At 44.5% G+C, this 26,481-nt stretch overlaps 1 protein-coding gene across 1 annotated transcript in view; it reads right to left on the bottom strand.

Moving 5' to 3' along the window:
- The window catches only part of zgc:158766 (uncharacterized protein LOC100009641 homolog), a 37,082-nt gene extending 29,321 nt beyond the window's left edge, over nucleotides 1-7,761 (bottom strand). The window contains exons 1-2 of the mRNA XM_056601626.1: nucleotides 7,374-7,761; nucleotides 2,225-2,422 (exon numbers count right to left, since the gene is read on the bottom strand). Coding sequence (XP_056457601.1) covers nucleotides 2,225-2,422; nucleotides 7,374-7,424 — 249 coding nt within the window. The 5' untranslated portion in view covers nucleotides 7,425-7,761. The remainder of the gene's footprint in view (nucleotides 1-2,224; nucleotides 2,423-7,373) is intronic.
- Between the last annotated feature and the right edge of the window lie 18,720 nt (nucleotides 7,762-26,481).

Below are 26,481 nucleotides of genomic sequence, written 5' to 3'. Positions count from 1 at the left end.
AACCATCGGAGGGCCACATGACTGCACACTTCAACTAAACGTGAGCTGAGAGAAGCTACACAATTTTGAATTTGGTAGATATGATTTCCTGTATTCTGGTGCATTTTGGGGATGGCCACTACCTAAAAAATCATCCAGAATCATAACCTATGTACGGTATGTTAATTGGACCAACATACATTCATTTCATGTTTTCCATGCTCAAACAGCCACATGAATGGTCAGTATTTTTATCAGTGCAAAGGGCTCACATACATCATCATTCAATGAAGTCAAAAAACTGAAAAACAGTGGCCCAACATTAAAGGTTGGGTATGGGATTTGCGAAAGGCCAGCAGATTTTGAAAATACACAACTCAAATGGTCCTACCCCCTCTCCTTCAACGCTGACTTTGACTCCACCCATTCCAAGTACCTGGACGCGCAATCATGCACGAGCGCGAACACAGATGCGCAAGAGCGAGCCAGGCTAGCGTAGGTTTTCGCTAAACAACATGGCAACATTAAAAAAAAAAACATGGGGATGGTGGCGTCTTGTCTGCCATGGAAATTGTCTTCTACTGCTAGGTCCAAATGTGGATTAACTAGTTCCAGTAGCTACCGCAGGATAACAACAAACAGGAGCTTGCTCTGGGTCACGAGCTCTGGGTCACGAGTACTGCACGAAGGGGTCGCGCCCGGGGCGCGGGGGAGGGGGAGTGCAGTACGACCGTTTGATTGACGTACTTACTGTCCAATGCAACTCGGTGGCTCTGGAAATCATTGGCTGGAGTTTTTCGAGCCCTGCCCGTTCCACAGATGATTGACTTGTTTAATTTCCATGTCAGTACTTCTAACTCAGTGGCTGTAAGTGGGTTATGATAAGGATTTCAAGTAATTCTGCAAAAATGGCCAAAAAAGCGAATTCCATACCCAACCTTTAAGTGCAACAACTCAATGAACTCAAACACAACAAGCAGTTGTAGTAGTTGTAGTGGCGACTTAAGTGGATATCTTTAATGACTGATATCGCTTCTAAGCAAACTAGACGCATGGGTTTGCCTTCGAATTCTATGAATTCTTCTCATCTTTCTTGACCGAGTTTTCTGTAACTCGATCAATTATTATTATTATTCTTTATTTTTTATTTTTATTATGTGCAGGCCTGACTGAGTGAGAATGCGGGCCGCACTGAGTGAGGATGCGGGCCGCCAGTTGCCCATCCCTGGGCTAGAGAATAGATAATAAAAGGAAAAATATATAAATAAAACAAAACAGTTTAAGGGTTATTATATTATGCCCCAGCCAGGCCATCTAATCTGTTTGTTTATAACACATCCATATCCATACGTTCTTAGAACTTCAGATCTCTTAAAACTAATTTGTTAAATATTTTTGTTGGACTAGCCTACTCTAGGCCTATATTTCAGATGTGGTTCCGTAGTGTGTATTTGGCTTTATTTAGTTGGAATATTTGTAACATATGTTTATGGTTTAGCCTAACCCAGCCACTTAAAGGGGCAAGCCAGCTCAACTAGGTGCCGGTCCCAAGCCTGGAGGATTGGCATCAGGAAGTAAACTCTAGTAATGAATTTAATGTAGGCCTACAGTGTTGCACTCCACTCTTCTCACTGGCATAGGCCGCAGAAGCGCAGTTTGTGTGTGTGTATGCGTGTGCGTGTGCGTGTGTGTGTGTGTGTGTGTGTGTGTGTGTGTGTGTATGATGGGCGGGGGGGGGGGGGGGGGGGGGGGGGGGGGGGGGGCCTTGACCCATTTCTCCCCCAGGGCCCTTCGCCACTGATGTTTAAATACTGACACATTGAATACTGTTTTTAGTATTTAATGTATCCACTCTTACTGATTCCCGTTAACATATTGCATGGCTTAAAGTATGTGGTTTTAAAGACTTGCACAGTAGGTATACACATTCAAGAGACTGAAAAGACCGAAAAGGTGTGCGTTATCGAATGTGGCCGGTGTGGTCCAAAATCCTCGGGCCGATTTTTCTTCCCAGTCTGCCCCTGCCATGAGGGTTATATGGATGTCATAATACCCACTGTACACTGAGTAGGACAGCAGTAACCAAGGTAATCAGTGAGGCCAGAAGCAGTCAGACACCGTTTTGAAAAGCCACAAGGGAGTTTTTCCAGAGACAGGCTGTAATATCGCCCCCCGTCGAGGGTGTTGCCCAGAGACAGGCTGTGATATAGCCCCCCGTTGCACTGCCCGCCGTGCAGACACTTACACACGTGTCTTGCTGGATGGTTTGCAGGATCCTCTTGGCAGGGAGCAGGAAGTCGAGGAGGCAGCGCAGGCCGTCTCCGCGGTACTGCCGCTCCACCACGCTGAAGAGTTGCCACAGCACAGTGGGCGCACTGGCGCTGAAGGGGGGGTAGAGCGCAGACAGGGTGCTCTGGATGCAGCTGTCCAGCGAATCAGAGTCCTACAGGGAGAAACAGAACACAACATAAGGATGGGGGGACATGGGGGGCATGATTCGCACTAGACACTAGTAAAGGTTAAAATAAGCTCTACTTATTATATTAATGTCAGGTTCAAGGTGCAAATACAATACATTAAGGTTTACAGATGCACAATGGTAACCATTCTGTCAACATCGTCACCACCACATGGTGTTGGGATGTGGTGTCACACTAAGGTCTGGGACCATCGCCGACAACAAGGATGACGAATACAGCATGAGAATGACAAGTGAAGGCAGACTAGCCTGCACAATAACAAAGTTCTCCCCAACTGACGGTGTTGAATGTGACAGGAAATGTTGGCCATGAAAGCCTTTCCATTGGAACGGAGGGAAACACCTGGTCGGTCAGACACACCAAGGGGAGAGTCCAGAGTGGGCCCACTGATGGGAGGTTGGCGCCCAACCCTCTATAAAACACACAGTGTATTCACCACCGACCTTATCATGACCGCGGGAGACCACAGCACTGTCCCAGACAGAAAGATGAGCTGCCCTGTGTGTGTGAGGGACTCAAACAGGATGCTACAGGGGGAAAGTGACCCTGTGTTAGGAACAACCGGCTGGACATCTATATACAATGCAGGCTGTCATTTTCCTATATGCTAAGCTATTTACTAGGGGTGGGGAAAATAATCGAGTCTTCGATGCATCGCGATTCTATCTAGAATGATTCCGTCTCGATTCAGATCGCCAGAGAAGGATAATTTGAGTCATTTTAAATTTGTATTTCATTTATCTGCAATGTATTGGCCGATCTGATTTGTCTTGACGTGATTGCGATTCAGCCTGCACATAGCATGCATGCAAACTCACAGCCAAACACAAACAAGTAATTTTTCTTAGAATTGACTAAGACCAGCTTTTTCTTGACATGGTAAATAAATATTAGAGAGAATTATTGCATTGTTCATAGAAAGTCATATTTGTGACAAAAGCTTTTTCTCATATAAAATATTAGATAAGGTAATTCATCTGTTGATGTCTTTAATGATCGTCACAAAAGTAGGAAGTGATTAGCAAACTGAGTAGCAAATTCTGATGTCTAGTTTTTGAAAATCCCGAATGGAAATGTACATTAATCGAGATGCATCAATAATAATTTTAGAATCGAATCATTGACCTCTGAATCGGGATGGAATCTAATCATGAGGTGCGAAGAGATTCCCTTCCCTAGTATTTACACTGCTAAGCGTCTGTGGAACATAACAGCACTGGAATAGAGGCATCTGCCCCCAGTGATAAGCATACAAACGGATAGGCCTACCAGGGACATTCCCACACTGAGACAACATCGTGCCAACTTGTGGAGGGAGGCTGCTGACAGACAACCCTTTGTCTTTCACTTTTGCGGACTTCCAATATTTTGCCTTCATTTCAAATTATTAGCAATTCTAAAATACTTTTCCCTATCAAAAGAAGAGAAAGGAAAACAGGACAAAGAACTAGCTGTTGATCCTTCTTGGTTAATCTGATATCGGGAAGCCGATGAGAACTACGTTTTGGTTTGATTCTGGGTTTAACCAGAGAAGGTTAATAGTCAAACTACTGATATTTGACTGTTTTATCTAAAACAAGGCCCAAGACAAAACCGTACACAGTGCTCCGTACAATGTGAACCTAAAGAAGGAATGACTGACAACAAGGATTTCCTCCAGCTGGGGGCTGCTTCTGTAATCAATTGTGAAGAATGTTTGGGACACTGAATTTTTTTTTTTCAACAACATTCAGCACCGTCAATTAGAGAGACGGACTGGAGTGTCCTGGACTACTACAGCCTCTACTATAAGGCAGCCTTTGTGCCCCCACCTATCTAAATGCTACTGTACACTTTTGGAGCCTTGAAACAAAGCGCCCACCATTAGCAGTCAGCCTCTTAGCGAGGCAAGAATGTCCCCGGGCGTTAGTCACTGTTGCACCGGGGAGGCAAAGAATAACAGGGGATTTTATTGGAGGAAAGCTAACAATAGGAGGAAAGCCATCAGTTTGTGGTTTTAGGAAGGCCCGGAGAGTCATTTCTCAGGTTTCCAGAGTCAGAGTGGTCGTCACAACAGCTCGCTTTGAAAGAGAAACTCTCAATAAGTACAAGAAGACTTGAAAACTAGCCCTCATTTAACACATGCTGGTGGACTGGCTGGATCCTGTAGGTCAGCAGCAGCTTTAGAGTTGTACCTTTAGGGGGGCGGAGCCTAAATTAGATTTACATTTTGCAATGTCTGCAGTGGTTTATTATGAAGGCTAGGGAAAAGGGGGGCATCCAGGTTGCGATGATTTGATAAATTGTATACAACCATTGGTTCTATTTTATAGGATTAATTCCAGGGAGGCAGAGATTATAATATACAGTCCCTGCTGTATGTTCATGTGCCACAGGTCAGACTCAGACATTTAAGACTACATGTGCGCTCCAGGACAACAGCACACAGAACGTCCCACCTGATGGCAGGTGGGACAGTTTAAAACCCACAGGCTGTGTGAGGTGAGGTTTGAGGACTAGGCTCTAAATAATGGCTTTGAGATCAGGGGGGAAGTCTGTTCTGCTCCCAGAGGAAACAGCTGTTGCACCATCTTATGAGCTTTGGGGTCTAGGAACGTGCTTCAAGAAGCCAGGAAAATTGTGTGACACCGTTTGTGTCATACTTCATTTGTTTTCAATTACAATTATTTAAAATTATGTGAAGAATTGCTTTGCTCATGGTCTGATTGTTTGATGGCTTATTTAGTACGTATGGCTTAATGTCTGACATGCCATTCCTCACAGCTACAAAGAGACATTGTTGTTTGGACGCTGAGAGAATAGGAAAGCCTGAATTGAAAAAAAATGAAAATACTGAATTTTGATCCTGCACTTGATCCTGCACACAAATGCATTAGAATCGCTCCCTTCCAATTGTTTCAGTGATTCAGCTATGTTGGTAATATTGATACATCCAAATAGATTTATGCAAAATGTTGCACAATTATGCTTGAAATTCTGCCAATAATTGTGCCTCATTAAGATATGTGTCAGAGGGCATTGTGGGGAAGAAAGAAGTGGGAGAAAGAAAGCGGGGGGGGGGGGGGGGGGCACTGAGGAGCAAAGAAAGAGATGGAGGGACAAAGACAAAAAGTAAAGAGAGACAGATAGATAGAAGGAGAGAGAGAGAGAGAGAGAGAGAGAGAGAGAGAGAGAGAGAGAGAGAGAGAGAGAGAGAGAGAGAGAGAGAGAGAGAGAGAGAGAGAGAGAGAGATGGTCAGAGAGACATTTAGTGGGTCAGGGACACAAAAGGAGCTGGCTGCCTGGCTTCCAGTGGAGCATGAAGCCACCAGGGGAGTGTAACAGGAGAGCTGGAGCCCCCATACAGGCAGCTCACTAACAAGCCCGCTGCCCAGCGCCCTCCAACACAACATGGCCACAAATTGACAAAGGACAGGGCAGGTTGTCCTGTGGCCAGGCGCCCCAGGTGGAGCCCAGCGAGACCTCCAATCAGAGGCTGCTGTGAAGGCCTCGCTGTTCTGGGATGGTGGTGGCTGAATATAAAGCAGTACAACTGGATCTCAGCGGAGCAGGACAGGAGTTGAAAGAAAAGAGCTGTGAGTGGAGTGAGACAGCCTGAGAGAGGCAGCTGTGGTAAAGAAATGTGTTTGGTCTTTATAATGATAATCTAAATGGTAAAGTTGAAAAACTGAAAAGCAAAACTTTGTTGCAGTCAGTGAGTACAAAATAAATCAGTTGCAGTTAGTAATTTACAATACCAATAAAACAAATCCCTATCTCACCTCTGAACGGCTAGCAGCATGACGCGGGTCTTTCAAATACACTTTAATCACTGTTACCTCAACAGGCACACAGATTTAAGACATTTCAATGAAGCGAGATTGTCAGCAATAATAAACATGATGAACGTGAAGAAAACCCATCCCAAACGTAGAGGGACAGTTAACACTTCGTTCAATATAAATGTCTTATGTGGTCAAAGGGTTATCATCAGACAGGATGACCATGGTGTCAAGAAATATGAACTACATAGAGGTACATTTCCAAAGTGAGCTATAAGAATCATTGAACTCCTTCCATCTCTAGAAAATGTAGTTTATTATACAGGATGTAAACACTGTCTGATAAGATAATGTTTTTGAGTGACCAGTGAGAGAACTTCAAACCCTGTGATGTAGTGTGTGTGTTACATGAACACACAATGACCCAATCCTATTGTATGTACAAATGTGTAAAGATTGTACAGAGTATAGTTCACCTGATCAGTGGGAGGGACAAAACAATGGCAGCAGTAAAGAAGGAGGGTGTCAATGGAAAAGTCTGCAGGGTAAATATACAGTCGGCCTGCATCATTACACCAGAGGAGATGAGACAGGAATATGTGTGCTTTTTGGGCGTGAGCTTATTGTAAATCTTTGTCTCTTTGATCAATTGCAAGAGCAGGTATTCATTTGCAATGAAGTAACCCATTCTCCATTGCCTTCAAAACTAACACAGAAATACACAGAACACGGCAAATATCAAGGATCTGACAAAACCAGGTGGGAACTAAACCAGAAAGAATATCTACACACAAGTTATAATAACAAACAAATAAGACAATCAATCATTGATCTGATTATTCACAGCATTGCGAATACACTTTATGCTCCTAGCTACAATGAAACTCTTATGTTAGCTTCAGAAGATCTGCTTTAGGCTTCAGATTCAGAGCCAACATAATATCTGGGAGAGTATCTGGAAAGTTGTGGACTGCGAATACTGTGACATCACACTGTAGGAACAACAACAAAAAAGAAGACAGCTCCTTAGATGCCTCAAGAAACACACACACAAACAAACTCCACAGAATAAGTAGGCTATTTTTTGAAATGGCCTGAACCATTTGGTGGTTTACAAATCCATTCCCGAGTTGCTTTGTACTGATGAACTTACCTTAATGCTCAGGTAGTTGTCGACACTCCTGGACTTGGCTCTGGAGTGCATTCTGTCCAGCTAGAGCATCAAGTTCCAAAAGAAAGGTACTAAACTTGAATAAGTACGAGGACGGCGGCATCCCCCCGAGACATGAGGTCCACACTATATGTGCTGCGAGTCATTACTGTGCTGCCAGCCCAAGCTATTCCTCTCTTTCTCTCTTTTTCCTACTCTCTGTCCTGCCTGAACCGACTAAACGTCTGCTGGAAGCGTGAGAGGCAGTGCACTCGGTTCCTGGTCACTCCCCTCCCCTCCACACACACTCAAACACACACACACTCTCACACTCTTCCACCAAACAACACAACCTTCCCCCGCTCGGATGCTCCTGACGCCTCTCCCAGCTGGAGAACGCATACTGATGCAACTTCCCTCCCCATTCAGAAAAAACACACTACCTGACCTGCCAACCCACAATAACCACCACCCCCCCCCCCCCCCGCCAATGGACCCAGCAAGGGTTAAAGGGCGCTGACCAAACACCACACCCCAAACAACCCACCCCTACCCCTGTGACCCCAGCATCCCCCTCCCCCACTGCAGCCTCCACCCCCGCTGGCCGGCTCCTCATCCCTCAGCGGTCTCTCTTTGTCCTCACAACACAAATGGACTAGGGTTTTAGCTTATTCTGATGCTTTGGAAAAGGCAAAAGAAGACATCAGCATAGGGTTGGTGCTTCAGGTTACTTAACTACAATGTGTGTTCTGTGAGAGTGTCAGGGGAACAGCCAATCCCTGGGCAGACCCTCACACGGCATTAACATATGCAGGACATCTTGTTGTTCCAGAAGACGGTGATACAAGTGGGGATAAAAGTTCCATATATTGATTGCTTGTCTGTATTTTTAAGTAAGACATCATTGACTTCATCCAGTGGTTCAACCAGGTCCTATGGGTTTGTCAATATATATAATATACACAATAAATAATATCTAAACATAATTCAGCAGGATTGCCTACATTCCTTGACAACCACATCAATGGATTTCAGAGGTTTATTGTGCATTATTTATCAGCATCATCCACACATCCACACACGTACGCACGCACGCACACGCACACGCACACGCAAACACACACACACACACACACAAACACACACACACACACACCCCCACCCACACACACACACACACACACACACACACACACACACACACACACACACACACACACACACACACACACACACACACACACACACACACACACACACATACACACACACACACACAAATAAAAAAGTGAGAGCTGGCATATTTTAGGCTTGGGGTGTAGAAGAAGAAAGCAGTACGACTAGGTAATTAGGTGTGGTATATTTAGAGAGAGGCACTGGATTCTTCTCATAGGCCAGGGGTCTCAGAGAGCCCACTGACGTTACACTAGTGGCCACTACACGTAGGAGGGCTCCTCCGGGGTGATACCCTCATGCTAGGTCTTAAAGAGCTCTAATCCTTGCCCGGAATCGAACTGTAGCATGTCCATAGAATCCTTGTTTAACTGATGAAAGCTTGCCCAGTCAGACCAAAGATTTGCCTCGTAACGACTTGCAACGAGACTGTTTTGGAACTTTGCAGGGGAAAAGTTGCAGCATTGTGAACTGGTCAGTGCAGTTCGGCTGATGCCGTTGCAAGGAGTCGCAAGGAGTCGCCAGAGATTGAACATTTCAAATCGCTAGGTCCAGTTTTAGAAAACAACAACGTAGCTATTTCTCTTCAGCCAATCAGGAAACAGCACAGAACAACTTGTACGTCACAGCCTTACTCCGTCCCGGTCCCGTACTGTCCATAGTACCCTACACGTTAGCTATAATCGTTGTTATGGTTACATGCGGCAATTCCAACATGCCCCCATTTTTTAGTAGGCCTACCGCCATTCCACCAATCAGTGACGCCAACTTCAGGTCAACATTGGGGATCATAAATATTTCCTTCAAATGTGTTCAACCAAAAAGTAGCCATTTCAGTATTATTTATCCATAATTTGCTTGATTAATTTCCAAACTTTGGATGTGATGATGTATGAAATAACCCATTCCATCAATTGACGAATGCATTTTACGAGTGTGTTACGAGTGGAGGGGCATGCACTCATTTAACATGCCCTGGGAATGTATAAATATTCTATGAAACTTAAAACTTGACCATTTACTCATTAGAGTTGGATTTAAACTCAGAGCAGGACCACGATTGGAGTGGATTGGACGAACATTGGAACGGAATTTATTGTTTGGAGTGTTGCGGCAGAACGAATCAAGGAATGGGTGCAGTAGGCTATATCGGCCCAAAAGCAATAGGCATATAATGCGCTTTACAAAGGAGAAAGGTGAGAATATAGCCCACACACCCACCCCTTTACACAAATTCTCGAAGGGGATCAATAAAAATAAACAGTTTTTGCCCATAGAAATATCTCTACAAAGATTGGCCTAGGCACCCTGTTTCTGCCGCTGAAGTAGGCATACCCAACTGCGGCTCCATATTCTCGGCTTTCTAACTCGCCGTCTTTTTCTTTTCATTAGGCCTTTTAGCATTGCCAAGCCGTTTCGGTCGCGGCTTGGCACGCCCGGCGATTTCACCGTCTTACCTCAAGTTTCCTGTGTAAAACCGAGGGGCTAAAATCCCCCGTTTGTCACCGCGCAGGCTATCTTGGTTCACTGGAGAAGGCGGGTTGCGCACAGAGTCTAGACCTCTTTAGAATAATTTGAATGCTCCCGAATGTTTTAATATTTTTATGAATGAAGAAAGCCTTATGCAAGAATGAGTTCACGTCTGGGTGTAGGCTACATACGCGATTAACTATTTGCAAGTGCAAAAACGCGAACATACTTTATTTTGCTGACCACTTGCTTTGTTATCCCGACAAAAGCCTCCGGACAGTTCCTCTGCGTCTCTCTCATAGATCCATCTTTCAACATCTTTGTTTAATGCGACTGCATCATCTTCTCTCACATGATTAGCAGCTTGCGGTTTCACTTTCTCTCCAGTTAGAACTGCTCATGATGATATCGCTGCGTTGTCTCTGTGGAGACAGCGCAGCAACACCTCTACTCAAGCCCTAGCTAGCTCAAGCAACCTAATTGCAAACCCAAGTTAGGCTACTTTTTAGCGGGATGCTGATGCTGTTGCGGCTCTCAGCTGTGCCAGAGTGTTCCCAGTTGCTAGGGAAACCACCTGACTTCGCCGCCCGGTGCAGCAGTGTGAACTGCCCAGTTTTTAGAACGTCGCAGCCCGTCTCGTCACAAGGAGTCGCAAGTTGCGAGTTGCAAGTCGTTGCGAGGCGAATCTTTGGTCTGAATTGGGCTGAGGTGAGTGCTGCATGTAGCGCTCAACTATTGTTCTTCATAAGTTTTCTTCTTTCTTTCTTTCCTCTTTATTATTATCTACAAACTTTGGGACCTATCTCCTTCCTCAGTTTTTCACCTAGAGACACCATTCAAATTTGAAAATGTTCAGAATAGCTTGGAATCGCGCGCTTCTTTTCAGATATTTTTAAAAGTCTTTTTTTAAAAAGACTTTTGAAATACTATCTTTTTTCAACCGTTAACCTTCGTTCAAACCATTTAACAAATCTACACACTTGTATCTTCAATGATATCCAAACAGAATTTCGATATCATTTAAAGTTTATTCAGAATCACAGTTTTAGTTTCATGCCGGCTTCGTTTTCAGTTGGTCTCATTGATTTGCGTTGACGCTGGAGCTGAGGACGTTCAGCAATGTTGCCAGATTGGGCAGTTTTCCCTGCCAGAATTGGATACTTTTGGAGGAGGTTCAGGCAGTGTTGCCAGATTGGGCTGTTTTTCCCGCTCTATTGGGCTACTTTAATTGTGTGTACACATCGCTGGAACACATACTCCGGGCTACTGAGACCATGTACGCAGGAATAAGGTCCAAGGTGGTTACCCCAGATGGCAACACTGAGAAGTTTGATATCCTGGTTGGAGTAATGCAAGGGGACACACTAGCCCCCTTCCTCTTCATCATAGTCCTGGATTACGCGCTCAGAAAAGCCATTAGTGGGCGGGAGCAGGGCCTCGGCTTCACCCTAACCCCAAGGAGGTCAAAGCGACACCCTGCAGTTGTCCTGACAGACCTGGACTACGCGGATGACATCAGCCTGCTCTCCAACAATGTGGAGCAAGCACAAGAACTCCTGAACAGAGTGGAGCTGGAGTGCGCCAAGGTTGGCCTTAGGCTAAACGCCAAGAAAACAGAGGTCATCACCTACAACATCTCACCGGAGCATCAACCACTGACAACAACTGGTGGCACTGTGCTGAAGGAAGTCGAGGACTTCGAGTATCTGGGCTCATGGGTCAACTCAACCGAGCAAGACCTAAAGGTGAGGAAGGCACTCGCATGGAGGGCCCTGAACGGCATGACCTGTGTATGGAATTCCAACCTCCCCCGTCAAATCAAACTCAGCTTCTTCTATGCAACGGTAGAGTCTGTTCTCCTCTACGGCAGCGAATGCTGGTCCCTGAAGCCAACCTTGCACGCTGTAAAAAATAAAAAGTTGAGAAAACTCAAAATTGCAAGGCAACTTACTGCAATCAATTTTTGAGTTTTGAGCCCAACAAAATGTCATTTTTCTTCTTTAGACAAGTTATACCAACTTAGATTTTATATTTTAAAAAACTCAAAAAAGTAAGTCAGGGTTGTTAACTTAATATTTCAAATTAAGGTTAATATTATTTTAAAAAAAACATTTCAAAGATTGCAAAACTAGTTTTAAGTTCACTTTATTAAAATTAATAATTGGAAACTTCCATTTTACATTTCTGAATGCCAGACAGCAATAGAACAAGCAACATGTAGCTAGTTCAGCAGCAGAGAATCGCTGTCTAAATGCAGCAAACCAAAGTGCAGAACAAGTTCGACATTATGGTCAAACTTGTTCTGCACGATACGGGAGCCCAGGTTAAACGGTGACGCAACTCTCGTGCCTCATACACCGCACGATCCCGAGAGCTGCCTTTATTTAACACACACCCACAACACACAGCGCACCGCACACCCAACCAACGGACATGCAAGTCTCGGTAACGGTGGCGGCAACACTACACACAATACAACACAACACAACACACAAACAATAAAGACCCCAAACCCGTTAACCCCACTTAACCTAACAGAAACAAATTGACAAAAGGCAATAAACCCCTTTTTCCCAACCGGCATCACGAATACCCAGACTCCCCGGGGGGTAGTCGCCACAATATTTACCATCTGAAAATTCCATTAGGAAACCCCGTATTTTCCAAAGTGTCGAAATGCGCATGTGCACCGTAGTTGGCCCAGCCTCAGACAGAGTCTGACTTAAACCTGTGTGTCTTGCTAACAAAGATACTACACTGAGCCCAACTCTTGACCCAAAACTCAAAATTGTTGGTTGGACTAAATTGCATTGCACAGTTGACATGAATACTTAATGTTTTATATTCATTTTACTCAGAAATAGTAATGAGACCAACAATTTTAAGTTTTCGTTTTTACAGTGCAGAAGTCTTTGGACGGGTGCTACACCAGAATGCTGCATGCAGTACTTAACATCAGCAAGAGTACAGATTTCACCAACAGGATCCTGTATGAAGGAATACCAAGGGTGAGTGAGAAAGTAGCTGCCAGGAGAATGAGACTGGTGGGACACTGCCAGAGACACCAAGAGCTGCCAGCCAGCAAATTGGTACTATGGGAACCAACCCATGGGCATCGGACTCGAGGATGTCCTATACTAACATACGTGGATGTACTCAAGAAGGATGCAGGAGCGCAAAGTACCAATTAGGGCCCGACCGATATTGATTTTTGAGTGCCGATGCCGATTATTTTCAGAGAAAAATTACGATTACGATTTAATCGGCCGATTAAAAACAGAACAAAAAAAACATATAAAACATAGTTTTTGATACCTTAAATATACTTTAAACACTTTTGACGAATATGTGAGTTGAATGCAGAACCTTTGAGTGTTTTAGAATACATTTACAGTAAAAAATGAGTGTAATGTAAAATGTAAAATAAATAAATAACTCCCAATGTGCTGCGCTCGTGAGCAGTGACTAACACGTGCGTGCTGAGCAGTATGGTCTCACCGTTAGAGTCTACAGTATAACAAATTAACATGGCCTGGGACCTAAAGAAAAACAGGCACAACATGCTCAAACAACGCGTCTTGTGTACATTGGTGAGGTGAGCGCGCAGCTGCCTGAGCGAGCGTACTTTCATGTTGTACGGTAAAATTAGGAGCGCAATCTGCAGGATACTAAGCGCAATAAAAAAAAAAAAAGAATCAGTTGTAATCTGCGTCTTTTTGGCAGATGTTGATTATTTTCAAAAAGGCTATAATCGGCCGATTAAAACGGCAGGACGATGAATCGGTCGGGCCCTAGTACCAATGAACTGGCCAGATCTATGGAGAATCGGAATGACTGGAAGCAACGATGGAGGGCTCGTCTAAGGACGACCTAGAGAGATCATATCACATACTTTACTATTGATTGACGTTGTAACGTCTGTTGGCATGACTTTGCTCAGTTTTAAACGTTGTAAACCAGCTCTAGATAAGGGGAAGTGTTGCCTTCCATACAGTGGCAATACTGTATGTGCTTCTCATAAATAAAAGCAAAAGTATAGTAGGTGATAGGCATCAAGGAAATAAAGGCATGCAAACTTGAAACTGATCCTACTTAGTTCTGTTTAGTTCTGACTGGTTTTTATCGGATAAAAAAAACCCTGCTGTGAAGAACTTTTAAATTCCCAACCGGCTGTTTCCCAAGTGCACATGAACGGACGCTGTCGGGAACACGCGTAAGGGTGAGCGTCATCACTGGCGAGCCAGTTTTGTTATCACCAGGAGAGTGAACGCGCCTTTAATCACACACCGGCATGCTATTCTCTTAAAGACACACACACACACACACACACACACACACACACACACACACACACACACACACACACACACACACACACACACACACACACACACACACACACACACACACACACACACACACAATACACCGCACCACAATACAAATGTATTACACTGCAATTCATTTGACCTTTCAGATTCTTCAGTTCAATTCAATTTACATTTCTGCATTTTAGCAATGCTTTGCGCTTTTCATTCAGCTGTCACTTTATTTGTCTCCAAGCATTTGCAATTTTTTTAAATGGTGTGCATGTTTACATTGTTTACTCCATTTAGACTTTTGAACTTTTTTTCTAATCCCTTCACTTAATTTAAGCCATTTAACGTTTCTTCATGTCTTAATCTTTGTGGCTTTATTAAAAAATATTTTTAATCTCACTTTGTAGGCCTACTACAGCACTCACCGCATTTTCTGCAGGAAATGCATTTTCTGCAGGAAATGCATTTTCTAGTTTATTTTTCTTCCTTTCAATTCCTTTGGGCGATTGAGTAGGGTGGGATGTAGTTGTGACGACCTTCCTCCTGTCGTCCTGTTTTGAGCCTGTGGCAAGAGCCTTGCCATTATTTGTGAAGGATAAAGTACAAACAAAGTAAAAATAACTGCATTATTTCCTCTCAGCATTCTCATGCCTTTAACGATACATTTAGGAGGAATGACTTAAGGCTGATGGCTTGAGTCTTTCTACCTTTATGACCAGAGATCAGCTCAGACTGCCATAGTTCTGAGCACTGATCCAAAACACAGGAATAACGCCTTGTATCTTCAACAATGGCAGAGAATCTCAAAGGATGTCAATTTGTATGACAAAATTTCACAATTTAAACAGTTCATAAGTGTCAGTTCATGTTTTGAATGAATAAATGGCAATGCAACTGTCTACACACTGTCATTTTGTACACATATTAAACCTTTCCTGTTGATTTTCCATGAGTGGGCCATGGTTTTAAATAGCCCCCTATTTACGCAGGCTTCTGGTAAACAATATTTATGTGATGTGAGAGGGCAGATAGGCAGGGGCGTAGCCAGGACATATTACTGTGGTGGCCAGCTCGGGCCAGTCTTATACTTGGGGTGGCACTTGATTGTCAACGGGGGGGGGGGGGCTATTTTAAGTGCAATAGTTATTCATGATGTCAAAATATAACACTTTGAATAAAAATAATAAGTCAAAGTTAGATCAAACTAATAATGCATATATTTTAGCTTTCTTTAGACTTTCTTTTTTCTCAGGATTTTTTCATTTATTTATTTCAGACTCGGGGGGGCCAGCAGGGTTTTCAACCTCTGACCAGGCCCCCATGTGGCTACGCCCCTGCAGATAGGCGGTCCCAGGGGCAGCCTGCCCTCTGATAACATTACCCAGGGCATAAACAACCCCGATGGCATGAGCTCCGCAGTTCATCATTTTATCATAACAACCATCAATTACACTTACTGACCACATGGAAACATCCCACAGATCTAGATCTGCAGGCACTCCATCATGGACTTGCATATACAGAACCCATTCACATACACACACACACTTATTATTATATCTTGGACAACCAAATTAAACAGTGTGGTGCTGATAAGTTTAAAAAGTGTGCATTTCAATGGAGCAGAAGTTGCCTTATCAGCATTATGAGCCTGTCCAAATAGGCCGCAGTACAGTCCACAGTGCAGGGTGGTCAGTCCTGAACCAACAGATACACAGACAACAGGCTGCTCACCAAACTGTGGAATGTGACACCTTGGTCTCACCTCAGCCAGTGCCACCCTCCAAGTGCCCTGTGGCCAGCTGACCTGCTCCTCAGACCTCCTACAGACCACCGGCCGGCTGATTCTACCCAGCAACCATCTTCAGACATGACCCTAAAATTCATACTGTGTGGTACAAATCTGAAAGATTTCTCAAAGCTACAAGTTTGAACTACTTCTCAAACTACAGACATTTTGACAGTACAATTAATATAACATATAGTATAAGTATATTGAGTAATATGTAGAAAATAACTGGGCTAAGATGTCTCTTATCTGGTTATATCAATACGATAACGATATGTTAATTGTTAGGGAGACCTCATATTCTGATAGTGCCATATCATTACCATTTCACTTTTTGGTAGTAGTTAAATTAACCACGTCTTTCAGTACATTGAAAAGATCAGCCCAAAAATAACTGACTAACTTCTCAGGCTTGAGGCTGTTTGACACACACCAGAAGGTATCCAATGAATGTTTCTTGTGTAGAACAGTAAAACATAACAACCAAGAGGTTTGGGTATAAATAAAACTAATAGAAATTATGGTAAAATTAATAACATGAGTTGTACTCACGAGGCAGGTGCTGTGTGTTAAATCCACATGATAGAGAAGCCAAACTGCAACACAACAACACAATGAGAGAGTGAGTAATCACGGCGCTCCCACTGGTCAGGAGAACACACCTCGCACACACCCAGCACTGACGCACAACGGCCCTGTAGTAATCCTGTAGTGACTGAGCTCCTCTGGTCATCCCGCCAACCCCACCCCCACTCCACCCAGTGGATCACACTGCCGTCTGGGCTCCTCTGGTCACCCCGCCGTCCCCCCACTCCACCCAGTGGATCACACTGCTGTTTGGACTCCACTGGTCACTCCGCCGCCCCCCAGAGCCACCCAGTTGATCACAGTGCCGGCCCCGTCCCTCTGGGCCCTGGAGTACGCTTAGAGAACACTGATGACGAGGACCCGGCTATACAAACACAACACATACACTCACACACACCAACTCACCACGCAAGTACACAAATGCACAACATGAGCACACACATAACACACATGCGTGTGCGCACACACACACATATGCACAAACACACCACACACACAGAAATACAAACATACCCCTGCACATTTTTTTTGAAATGTTTCGGAAGTTTGACAATTTATTAAGCCATTTTTGAGCCAACAATTATAAAACACATATCTTCTTCCACCTTCTCCGTGGTCATGAAAGGCAACAGAAGGCTCCACTCCACACCAGGCTACATGGCTTCCCTCCGAGGGCAGGAGACAGCTGCTGCAAGGACAGCCATGTCACAGCCACGCACTCGGCAAAAGGGGGAAGAGTGTGCCACCTGTCAGACCCCCCCGCCATGTACCTAGGTCCCCCTGCTGTGTGGACATCTTGGTCCCACACAAAGCCACTGTCTTCCCAAACAACGTGCAAGCACAGGTGGCTGGAGGAGGCAAGGTCAGGTTACACACCCGGCTCCCACAGCTTGGTCCAACACCCCCACACACACGCAGCCCCTAACACAAACACACAACACGGGATAGCCATGCAAAGGACCCTCACCCGCCCACTAAGGCTTGATAGGTATAATGTGTACACAAATGATCCAACACCAGCAGGGTGCATGCAGGACCGCTGTTCCAGCTCTGTGGTGTCAGCGGTGTGGTTGTTTTAATGAGGGGTGCTGGCACACACTGCTGCCCCGCTATTATGACTCCTGCAGCCACATCTAACCCTGACCTCAACGCATCTGGTCCAATAACACCTCCGCTGTGATGCAGGGCAGCATGCTGCTTTATATTAAACCCACCTCTGTGTCATTGGACAGGTCTGTACAGACTTGTCTGGTTTTACAGCCTGACGGAATACGTCTCAACAAGCGGTAAAAACGTTTAATCTCCACGACATGATATAGATCCTGGAATTGGACGATGCACACAGTTTTACTCTGTCATTAAACATTACTAACTTTACTCAATTAAACATTACTAACCCCTCTCTCCTACTGAATCAACATGCCTCAGAAATATGATATGAAGAATTATATGCAGCGGCCAATCAGAACGACTCCAATACTCCAAGTTAACGAAATAAGGCTCAAACTGTTCAAACTGTTCAAACAAAGCAAAACCAATCACCGCTTACCCTCTTGTGCTCAGAAGCCTTGGTGTTCCCGCCTTAAAACAACGCACTGCGGGGAGCCGCTTGCTCTCCGGCCCCCCTGACAGCATCTGTCTAACCAGAGAGGACCAGAGAGAGGCCTGACATGTTTCATCAGACTCACGGCTCTGTTGACTGAGGAGAAACCAACGTTGTTCCGCAGCAGCCAGGCTACAGGGTTGCTGGCCCCTGCAGGCATCCCAATTCCTCGGCGGGGCGTAGCCTAGCTCTCTTATCTAGCACCCATCTTCTGTGCTGTGTACACTGTCAGGCTGTGCTGTGGCCCTGCTGGGCAAGCATGGGTGCGTGCACACACACACACACACACACACACACACACACACACACACACACACACACACACACACACACACACACACACACACACACACACACACACACACACACACACACACACACACACACACGTACACACACATGCACACACAAGCACACACACAAACATGCGCATACACACCCACACATATACGCACACGCACACATAACCTTTTCCCTGCTCCGGACTAGGGCCCGACCGATATTGATTTTTGAGTGCCGATGCCGATTATTTTCAGAGAAAAATTACGATTACGATTTAATCGGCAGATTAAAAACAAAACAAAAAAAAAGCATATAAAACGTAGTTTTTGATACCTTAAATATACTTTAAACACTTTTTACGAATATGTGAATTGAATGCAGAACCTTTGAGTGTTTTAGAATACATTTACAGTCAAAAATGAGTGTAATGTAAAATGTAAAATAAATAACTAACTCCCAATGTGCTGCGCTCGTGAGCAGTGACTAACACGTGCGTGCTGAGCAGTATGGTCTCACCGTTAGAGTCTACAGTATAACAAATTAACATGGCCTGGGATCTAAAGAAAAACAGGCACAACATGCTCAAACAACGTGTCTTGTGTACATTGGTGAGGTGAGCGCGCAGCTGCCTGAGCGAGCGTGCTTTCATGTTGTACGGTAAAATTCAATCTCCTCTTTTTTCCTCCAGCTTAAAGGTTGGGTACGGAATTCGCTTTTTTGGCCATTTTTGCAAAATTACTTGAAATCCTTATCATAACCCGCTTACAGCCACTGAGTTAGAAGTACTGACATGAAAATTAAACAAGTCAATCATCTGTGGAACGGGCAGGGCTCGAAAAACTCCAGCCAATCATTTGGATTGCCACCTCGTTGCATTGGACAGTAAGTACGTCAATCAACGGTCGTACTGCACTCCCCCTCCCCCGCGCCCCGCGCGCGACCCCTTCGTGCAGTACTCGTGACCCAGAGCTCGTGACCCAGAGCAAGCTCCTGTTTGTTGTTATCCTGCGGTAGCTACTGGAACTAGTTAATTCACATTTGGACCTAGCAGTAGAAGACAATTTCCATGGCAGACAAGACGCCACCATCCCCACCACCACCACCACCACCACCAGCAAAGAGAAGGAAAACTCTTTTTCAGAGAGTAATTGATAATAAAAACGCTGAAAGAGAAAAACTGAAATCAAGAATAAACCTAGGCGCTGCTTTCGAACGTTGGCGGCAACTGAAGGACGAGAAGGGTCTAAAAACCGATGCTTGTGTGGCGGTTGACCTAGTTTCAAAGTTTATACCGTTTATACTCGGTAATACCGGTGTTGAGACGAGTGTATTACTCGGTGTGAAAATGTCCACACCGCGGCAACCCTAGTGAAAAGCAGGACTTCCAATACAATTATATGAAACAAACATACATTTTCTAAAAATAGTAATGATTTATGTGACCGTTTAATGTTTATAACATCTGGTGCAACCATAGCCGCGAGAACGTATTCTCAGCAGGGGGTGCTGGGAAAAAAAAAAAAACGGCCTGCACTAGACTCGCAACTTGTCACATTGATAAAAAAGATATATAGCAGCGCAGCTCAATTACACCAGTGCATGCGCGCACAGTTGAAAATCGATCGTTGTGTTCACTTCCTTCACACCATGGTTCACATCCAGCTGCTCACAGAACAAGTTTAGCGCACCACCGCTACCCTCACACTTTTTCATATAACCTTTTTTCAGCACTAGGTCATATGAGCATTAAATAAATGCTGCGTCTCAACATGCCTTGGACAGCAGCGAGGATGACTCGCTTTGCCACGGGCCGAAACAGTTCGGAGCGACCACAGCCAGAGCGAACACAGCGGGGCAGAGGAGTGTCAGGAAGTCTTTGGTGTACACATCAGTACGGCCTATTTGCACTACTGTTTAGTGGCAATGCAGTGTTTTATTCTATGCCTTTTTATTTTCGTATATTATTTCAATTAATACAATTTATTTATTCATGAAATCAAGATCTGGTCTTCAAATCTTTTTTCCAAATATAGGTCGTCTTACAATGGGGTTTGTGTTTGTATTCGGACCAATACGGTACAGCGGGCGCTCACATGACGTTAAGCATTTCCTGGTGCATAATGTGACGCTTCAGAACCTAAAATCCCGTTTCTCCCCGTTGACACGACAACACATAACCGGCGTTTTCAGAAATCTCCACTTTGGCCGGAGTTTTTAGAAATGATCGTTTTCTGTGATAAGACAGGGCCTTGGACAGGGGGTGTTGCAGCACCCCCAGCACCCCTACTTCCCGCGGTACTGGGTGCAACTTACAGCTGAATGTAGTGCCATGTTGTTAAACGAAAACCTACGCTAGCCTGGCTCGCTCTCGCGCATCTCTGTTCGCGCTCGTGCATGATTGCGCGTCCAGGTACTTGGAATGGGTGGAGTCAGAGTCAGCGTTGAAGGAGAGGGGGTAGGACCATTTGAGTTGTGTATTTTCAAAATCTGCTGGCGTTTCGCAAATCGCGTACCCAACCTTTAAGTTGTTAGTTAGCAAGGCGAGTAGGAGCGCAATCTGCAGGATACTAAGCGCAATAACATTAAAAAATAAATAAAAAATTAAATAAATAGGTTGTAATCTGCGTCTTTTTGGCAGATGTTGATTATTTTCAAAAAGGCTATAATCGGCCGATTAAATCGGCAGGCCGATGAATCGGTCGGGCCCTACTCCGGACATTCAAAATGTAAGGGAAATTTCTTTCAGATTTCCAAATGTATTGCTGTTGGATTGTAACCACAGAAGTGCCAGGGCTAAAATACCAACAGGAGTGTTAGTCGAACATCGGCATAAAGACTTCAGTAACATCAGAGGAAATAAAGCACAGCTCTGTGAGACCTGAAGGGGAGACAATGCTGAGCCTATCAAAATGCAAAGCGCCCCGGGTCCTGGTGATAGGCTCAAATGTTGGCCTCATTGTTATGTGGATTACTTGAGCCACTTGGCAAACACCTCCAGGTGCGCATTCCACAAGGGGAAGGGGCAAGGTGAGCCCATCCTCTGAATCAATAAAACGCTGACTTTAGTCTCGGTCTGCCTTCCAATCTTGCATTCCTTAACAAAGAGAGGAGGCTCAGAAGGGCGCCAGTGCTTTTTGACCTGTATGATGTCCCGCACCCTCTGTAGAGAGAAGGTACCCACTCTGAACGGGCTTCACATGTACAGCCATGGGTAAGGAAGTCATTTACAGGATCTGAGATGAAGGGGTTAAGGCTGACAGCCAGACCTTTGGTCTGAGCTTTTGGTCACACCTGGCTCTTTAATCTGCCCAGGAGGAAGGAGCAGAAATACCAGCTCCTTCCTGTAGGTTCCTCCTGGTCGGTGACTCAGAGGCAGGTGAAGGCTAACTTACAACCAACGGCTGTTATACAAAGCTATTGCAGGTAACAAAATATGTAGGCATCTAGATGGAAATTGTTCAGTCACAATAATTCCATTCACACTCAGCTAGTGACCATATAAACAGGCAATTGCAGATAGATTCATTAGGGCAAAATTAGGGACCTTTCTAATTTCCAGTAAACCACATGACCCAGGAGAGGCCCCCAGAGCAGCCTAGGGCCCATTAAGGACATGCTCCCATGCACTTGACCCTGTTGCATTGCACACTACAAATGATTGCACATCTGGAGATAGATCAAAGGGAGGGGGAGGGAGAGAGAGATAAAGGGCTAAAGCGTACGGTCGAGGTTGAGGCAGAGAGAGAGCTGGAGGTAAAGTGGGGGGAGGTCAGTATTTAGGAAGGCAGATAGGAAAGGCGAGGTACTTCCTGTTTTCATGGCTCTGATTAAACCCCTCTCCCTGAGGATCGAGGGAGATCGCCAAAGTGTTCTGGAGGCCTTCAAAGATCACCTTCTTAACCACAAAACCATATTCATATATTCAATTCCAGTTAGGCCTACTAACTTATAATAGCCTCATGTGTGAGGCTATTAAAAGTTACACTGACTCCACACACGCGTTCACAGAAAGTCATATTAACAACTAGGTATATCTGCCTCTGGGGAAGTGTATTCCTCTACAATTAATCTTAGTACCTACCTAATCAAGACATGAGAAGGGGAGGGCCTTTATTTGCCAGTAGGGAAACATTAGGATTGGACAGTTAAAATGACTCCAGTCATTTCGACACAAGAAGTGAATAGCTACAACAAGGCTCTCTAAATAATCTCTCTCTCTCTCTCTCTCTCTCTTTAACAGACAGACACTCCTTCTGGAGTGTCTGTCTGTTAAGGTGCGTTGAGGTGCGTTGAGGTGATTTGTAGTACGGAAACGTTCTTATGCAACGGAAACGTTGTTCACTCCTCCAGTAAATAGGACGGACCTTAGCTACGACTTGGCAACGGGAGGTATTCTAGTCCGCTGAGCTATGAGCTAACATTATGGAATGTACATATTTATGTTCGAAATTCGTCGCAGCCTTTATACCACAGATACTCTAGGGTCTATAGCATTTCAATGCATTGTCTCATTACAGTTTAATTCATTTTTCACAATTTACAAGCTCTCGTTTTGAAGAATAATCATTGCGCCATTCGTTTCAATGGAAATTGCGACGGTCTATACAACTTAGTGTACATATTTATAATTTGAAATTCGTCCCATCCTTTATACCACAGATACTATCTGGGTTTATAGCATTGGTTCTCAAAGTGCGGCCCGCGGGCCAATGGCGGCCCGCAGAAACATTCCTGGCGGCCCGCAATGACATACAGATGGAAGTTATGATAAAAAGTTTTTGTCTTTTTTAAATTATTAGATCAATATTCATTTAAACAAAAATAAATAAATATAAAGAGAAAAGTCGACTCTCTAGATTTTGATTAAATCCTTTTACATTTGTGAGTTTTAATCCGACTGTACATTACTTTGAAAGGATGAACCTCAGTTTCGTGATTTAGACCTCACTTTTGACCTCACTCCCAGAGGTCCACGGTGCCAATGTTTTTTTCCCCACTGGGATGCTGACGGCGTTTCCCGCCAATTTCTTTTTCCTTTGGTGGCTCTCAGTCAAATTTTGGGTTCCTAAATTGGCCCTCAGCTGTCAAAACTTTTAGAACCCCTGGTCTATAGCATATGACCGCGTTTTCTGATAACAGTGGAATGTATCAGTGAGCTGACAACATTGTAATTAACAATGCTACTGCAAATTAACCACACGGAGATAACCATGGCAACCGGTCAAACAAATTTTCTTTTTGCATCTTTCTGCGCGCGCATCCGCCGTCGACGGATGTTTAAAAAATATTGGATGCGCACGTAAGCTACAGAGAGGGTCTCCGACAGGCTCTCCGGCTACGGAGAGGGCTCTCCGTGTCTACGTACAGCACTTTAACATGCATAATGTGGCAACCCGGCCGTTGCCAATTAAGGAGATGAAGAGCACCTGAGGAACCGGTGGAGAAGCAGCTTAAATAGCCTGCTTCTCCACTCATTCAGGGCTCTCTCAGCCATGTGGCTCGTGCCGGCAGGGAGCCGAGTGAGGACAGCCAAATTGGGGAGACGCGGTAGTGGGAGATCGCACAAACCCATACTAGCGCTAATACGCTTCCCCCCAGGACTGAGTGGGAGAAGACGGGAGCGAGACGCCGACCTCGCAGCCGGACCAGACTCGGAGACGGCCCTTTTTACCCCATAAGAGGAAGAACTTATGTTGTCTTTTGTTTTACCTTTTTACACGTGAGGTGAACGAAATAAAACCGTTGATCCGTAACCCTGTTTTGAGCGTCTCCTTTGGAAATCCCAGCCGCCGACGATCGGGTTTGCCACAATACGCATTTGAAAAGGCCCCATCCAGGTATTACTATCACCGTTGCTGTGAAATAAAAACGAACTGTGCAAACCCAGCTCAGGACACTATTTCAACAACCCTTGTCTGGGAATTCAGTAATGCAAAAGCCAAAACCAAGTTTATTGGGGTTTTCATTAATGCTGATCTGCGGCCATTCTCCATTGTTGACAATCAAGCAATTTTTTAAAATTTCTCCTTAACTATGAACCGTACTGTCCTGTACCGTACCGTGACTTCAAAACCGGGGTACGTACCGAACTGTGACTTTTGTGTACCGTTACAACCCTACATGATACGTATGGAACTTATATATATATATATATACAAGAGTCAGAGATACGGCTGAATGATTAGAAAAACATACCTTACAAACCAAATTTTGTGAGATCAACAAGACTGTCAATTATCAATGTTTTTGTTCAAGTAGTCTCTGTTCCTGTAGCTCAAGGGTGAGTGTGTGTGTGTGAGTGAATGTGACACAACCCTCTCTTGCCAAATCATCATATCATCAATGACCCGACCCCCCCGTCTGCCCTTAGGCCCAGCCAGTTCCCAGGGTAACACACCTGTACTAAATATCTGACACAATGTGCCATGCACAAGCCACCAACTTTGGATAACACAAAAGCTGCAAATGAGAACAAAACAGCCGTGGGCAAAATTTGCACCATAGCTCAAAGATGTAATATTAACTGTGGCCCACCACCTCCCATTTATAAAGATGGCCTTGTATAAAAGCTACTTAGAGAGTGGGCTCTTAATAGTAACAATAAATATTCAAAGTCGACCCGTTACAGTACAAACTATTAGTTACAAATATTCATAGGCTGGAGCATTTATATATCATATCATATTCAGAGCTGAATGATCGAAATCTAATCCTACCAGCATCGAATCATATTGAGTCAGCTTTCAACCAGTGTATCGGATTACCAATGTATCTGTATAGTTTTGTATCGTATCATAGACCATTCATCCAGATACCTATCGGATCACCTGAGAGGAATAGATACATACATATTATCTTATATTAAGGTTCACTTAATCCATGACACAACTCATTTCAATCTCAGCACTGCTTGCAACAAAACATCTATGAAGCTCTATAAAGTTACTTTAACAAAATGGTTTTAGAGACAAAGTTATGTTCACTTCCTGTTGTTCGAGATAAGATATAGTTTCTAAAAGCCTTTGAAAGACTATGAGCAAACCTCGCTTTTTATAGGCCTATTTCTAGCATCAGAACGGGTAGTCAGGAGTACGCCCTCTGGTGGTGAACTAGAGATCTGGAGGCGATCGGTTTGACGAACTGTGAACCAATTGTGAACTTGGAAAAACAACACCTAACCCTAACCCAACCACACCAAAAAAAGCTTCAAAAGATAAATAACAACACATGTACCCGGTCCAAAACAGCCTGCATCCTTTTGCCACTAGAGCCTGAACCATAAAACATCAATAATCAGTTTGAACACTTGGTTCAAATTGTTTACAATCAGCCTTTAGGTATTTTTATTATGCAGAAAAGTAATAAGCAATGTGAGGTGGGGGGTTGGAGGGGGAAGGCATCAGCCAGCTATAGTCCTCATCAACCCCATCGCCTAGCAACCACATGATGAGCCCCAGAATGTGTACAGTGGCCTACAGTGGCTTTGTTCCTTGGGTCTGCATCCTTCTTTAAACCACACTTGTGTCACTTACTTACAATAATAATGGATTGAATTTATATGGCGCTTTTCTAAAAAGTCAGACGCTTTACAGTGAAGGGGGGGCCTCACTAACCACCACCAGTGTGTAGCAACCACTTGGGTGATGCACGGCAGCCAATATGCGCCAGTTCGCTCACCACACACCAGCTTGTGGTGGAGAGTGAGGGAATTAATGAGTCAGCCAATTATACAGGAGGATGATTAGGGGGCCAGATTAAATGAGCCTGGTTGGGCCAGGACACCGGGGAAACCCCTATTCTTTGCGATAAGTGCCCTGGGAACTTTTATGAACTCAGTGAATCAGGACCTTGGTTTTACGTCTCCTCCGAAGGACGGAAGGACCCTCA

Source organism: Gadus chalcogrammus, chromosome 11, assembly GCF_026213295.1.
Source record: "Gadus chalcogrammus isolate NIFS_2021 chromosome 11, NIFS_Gcha_1.0, whole genome shotgun sequence".
Lineage (NCBI taxonomy): Eukaryota > Metazoa > Chordata > Actinopteri > Gadiformes > Gadidae > Gadus > Gadus chalcogrammus.
This window is presented reverse-complemented; position numbering and strand designations above follow the sequence as displayed.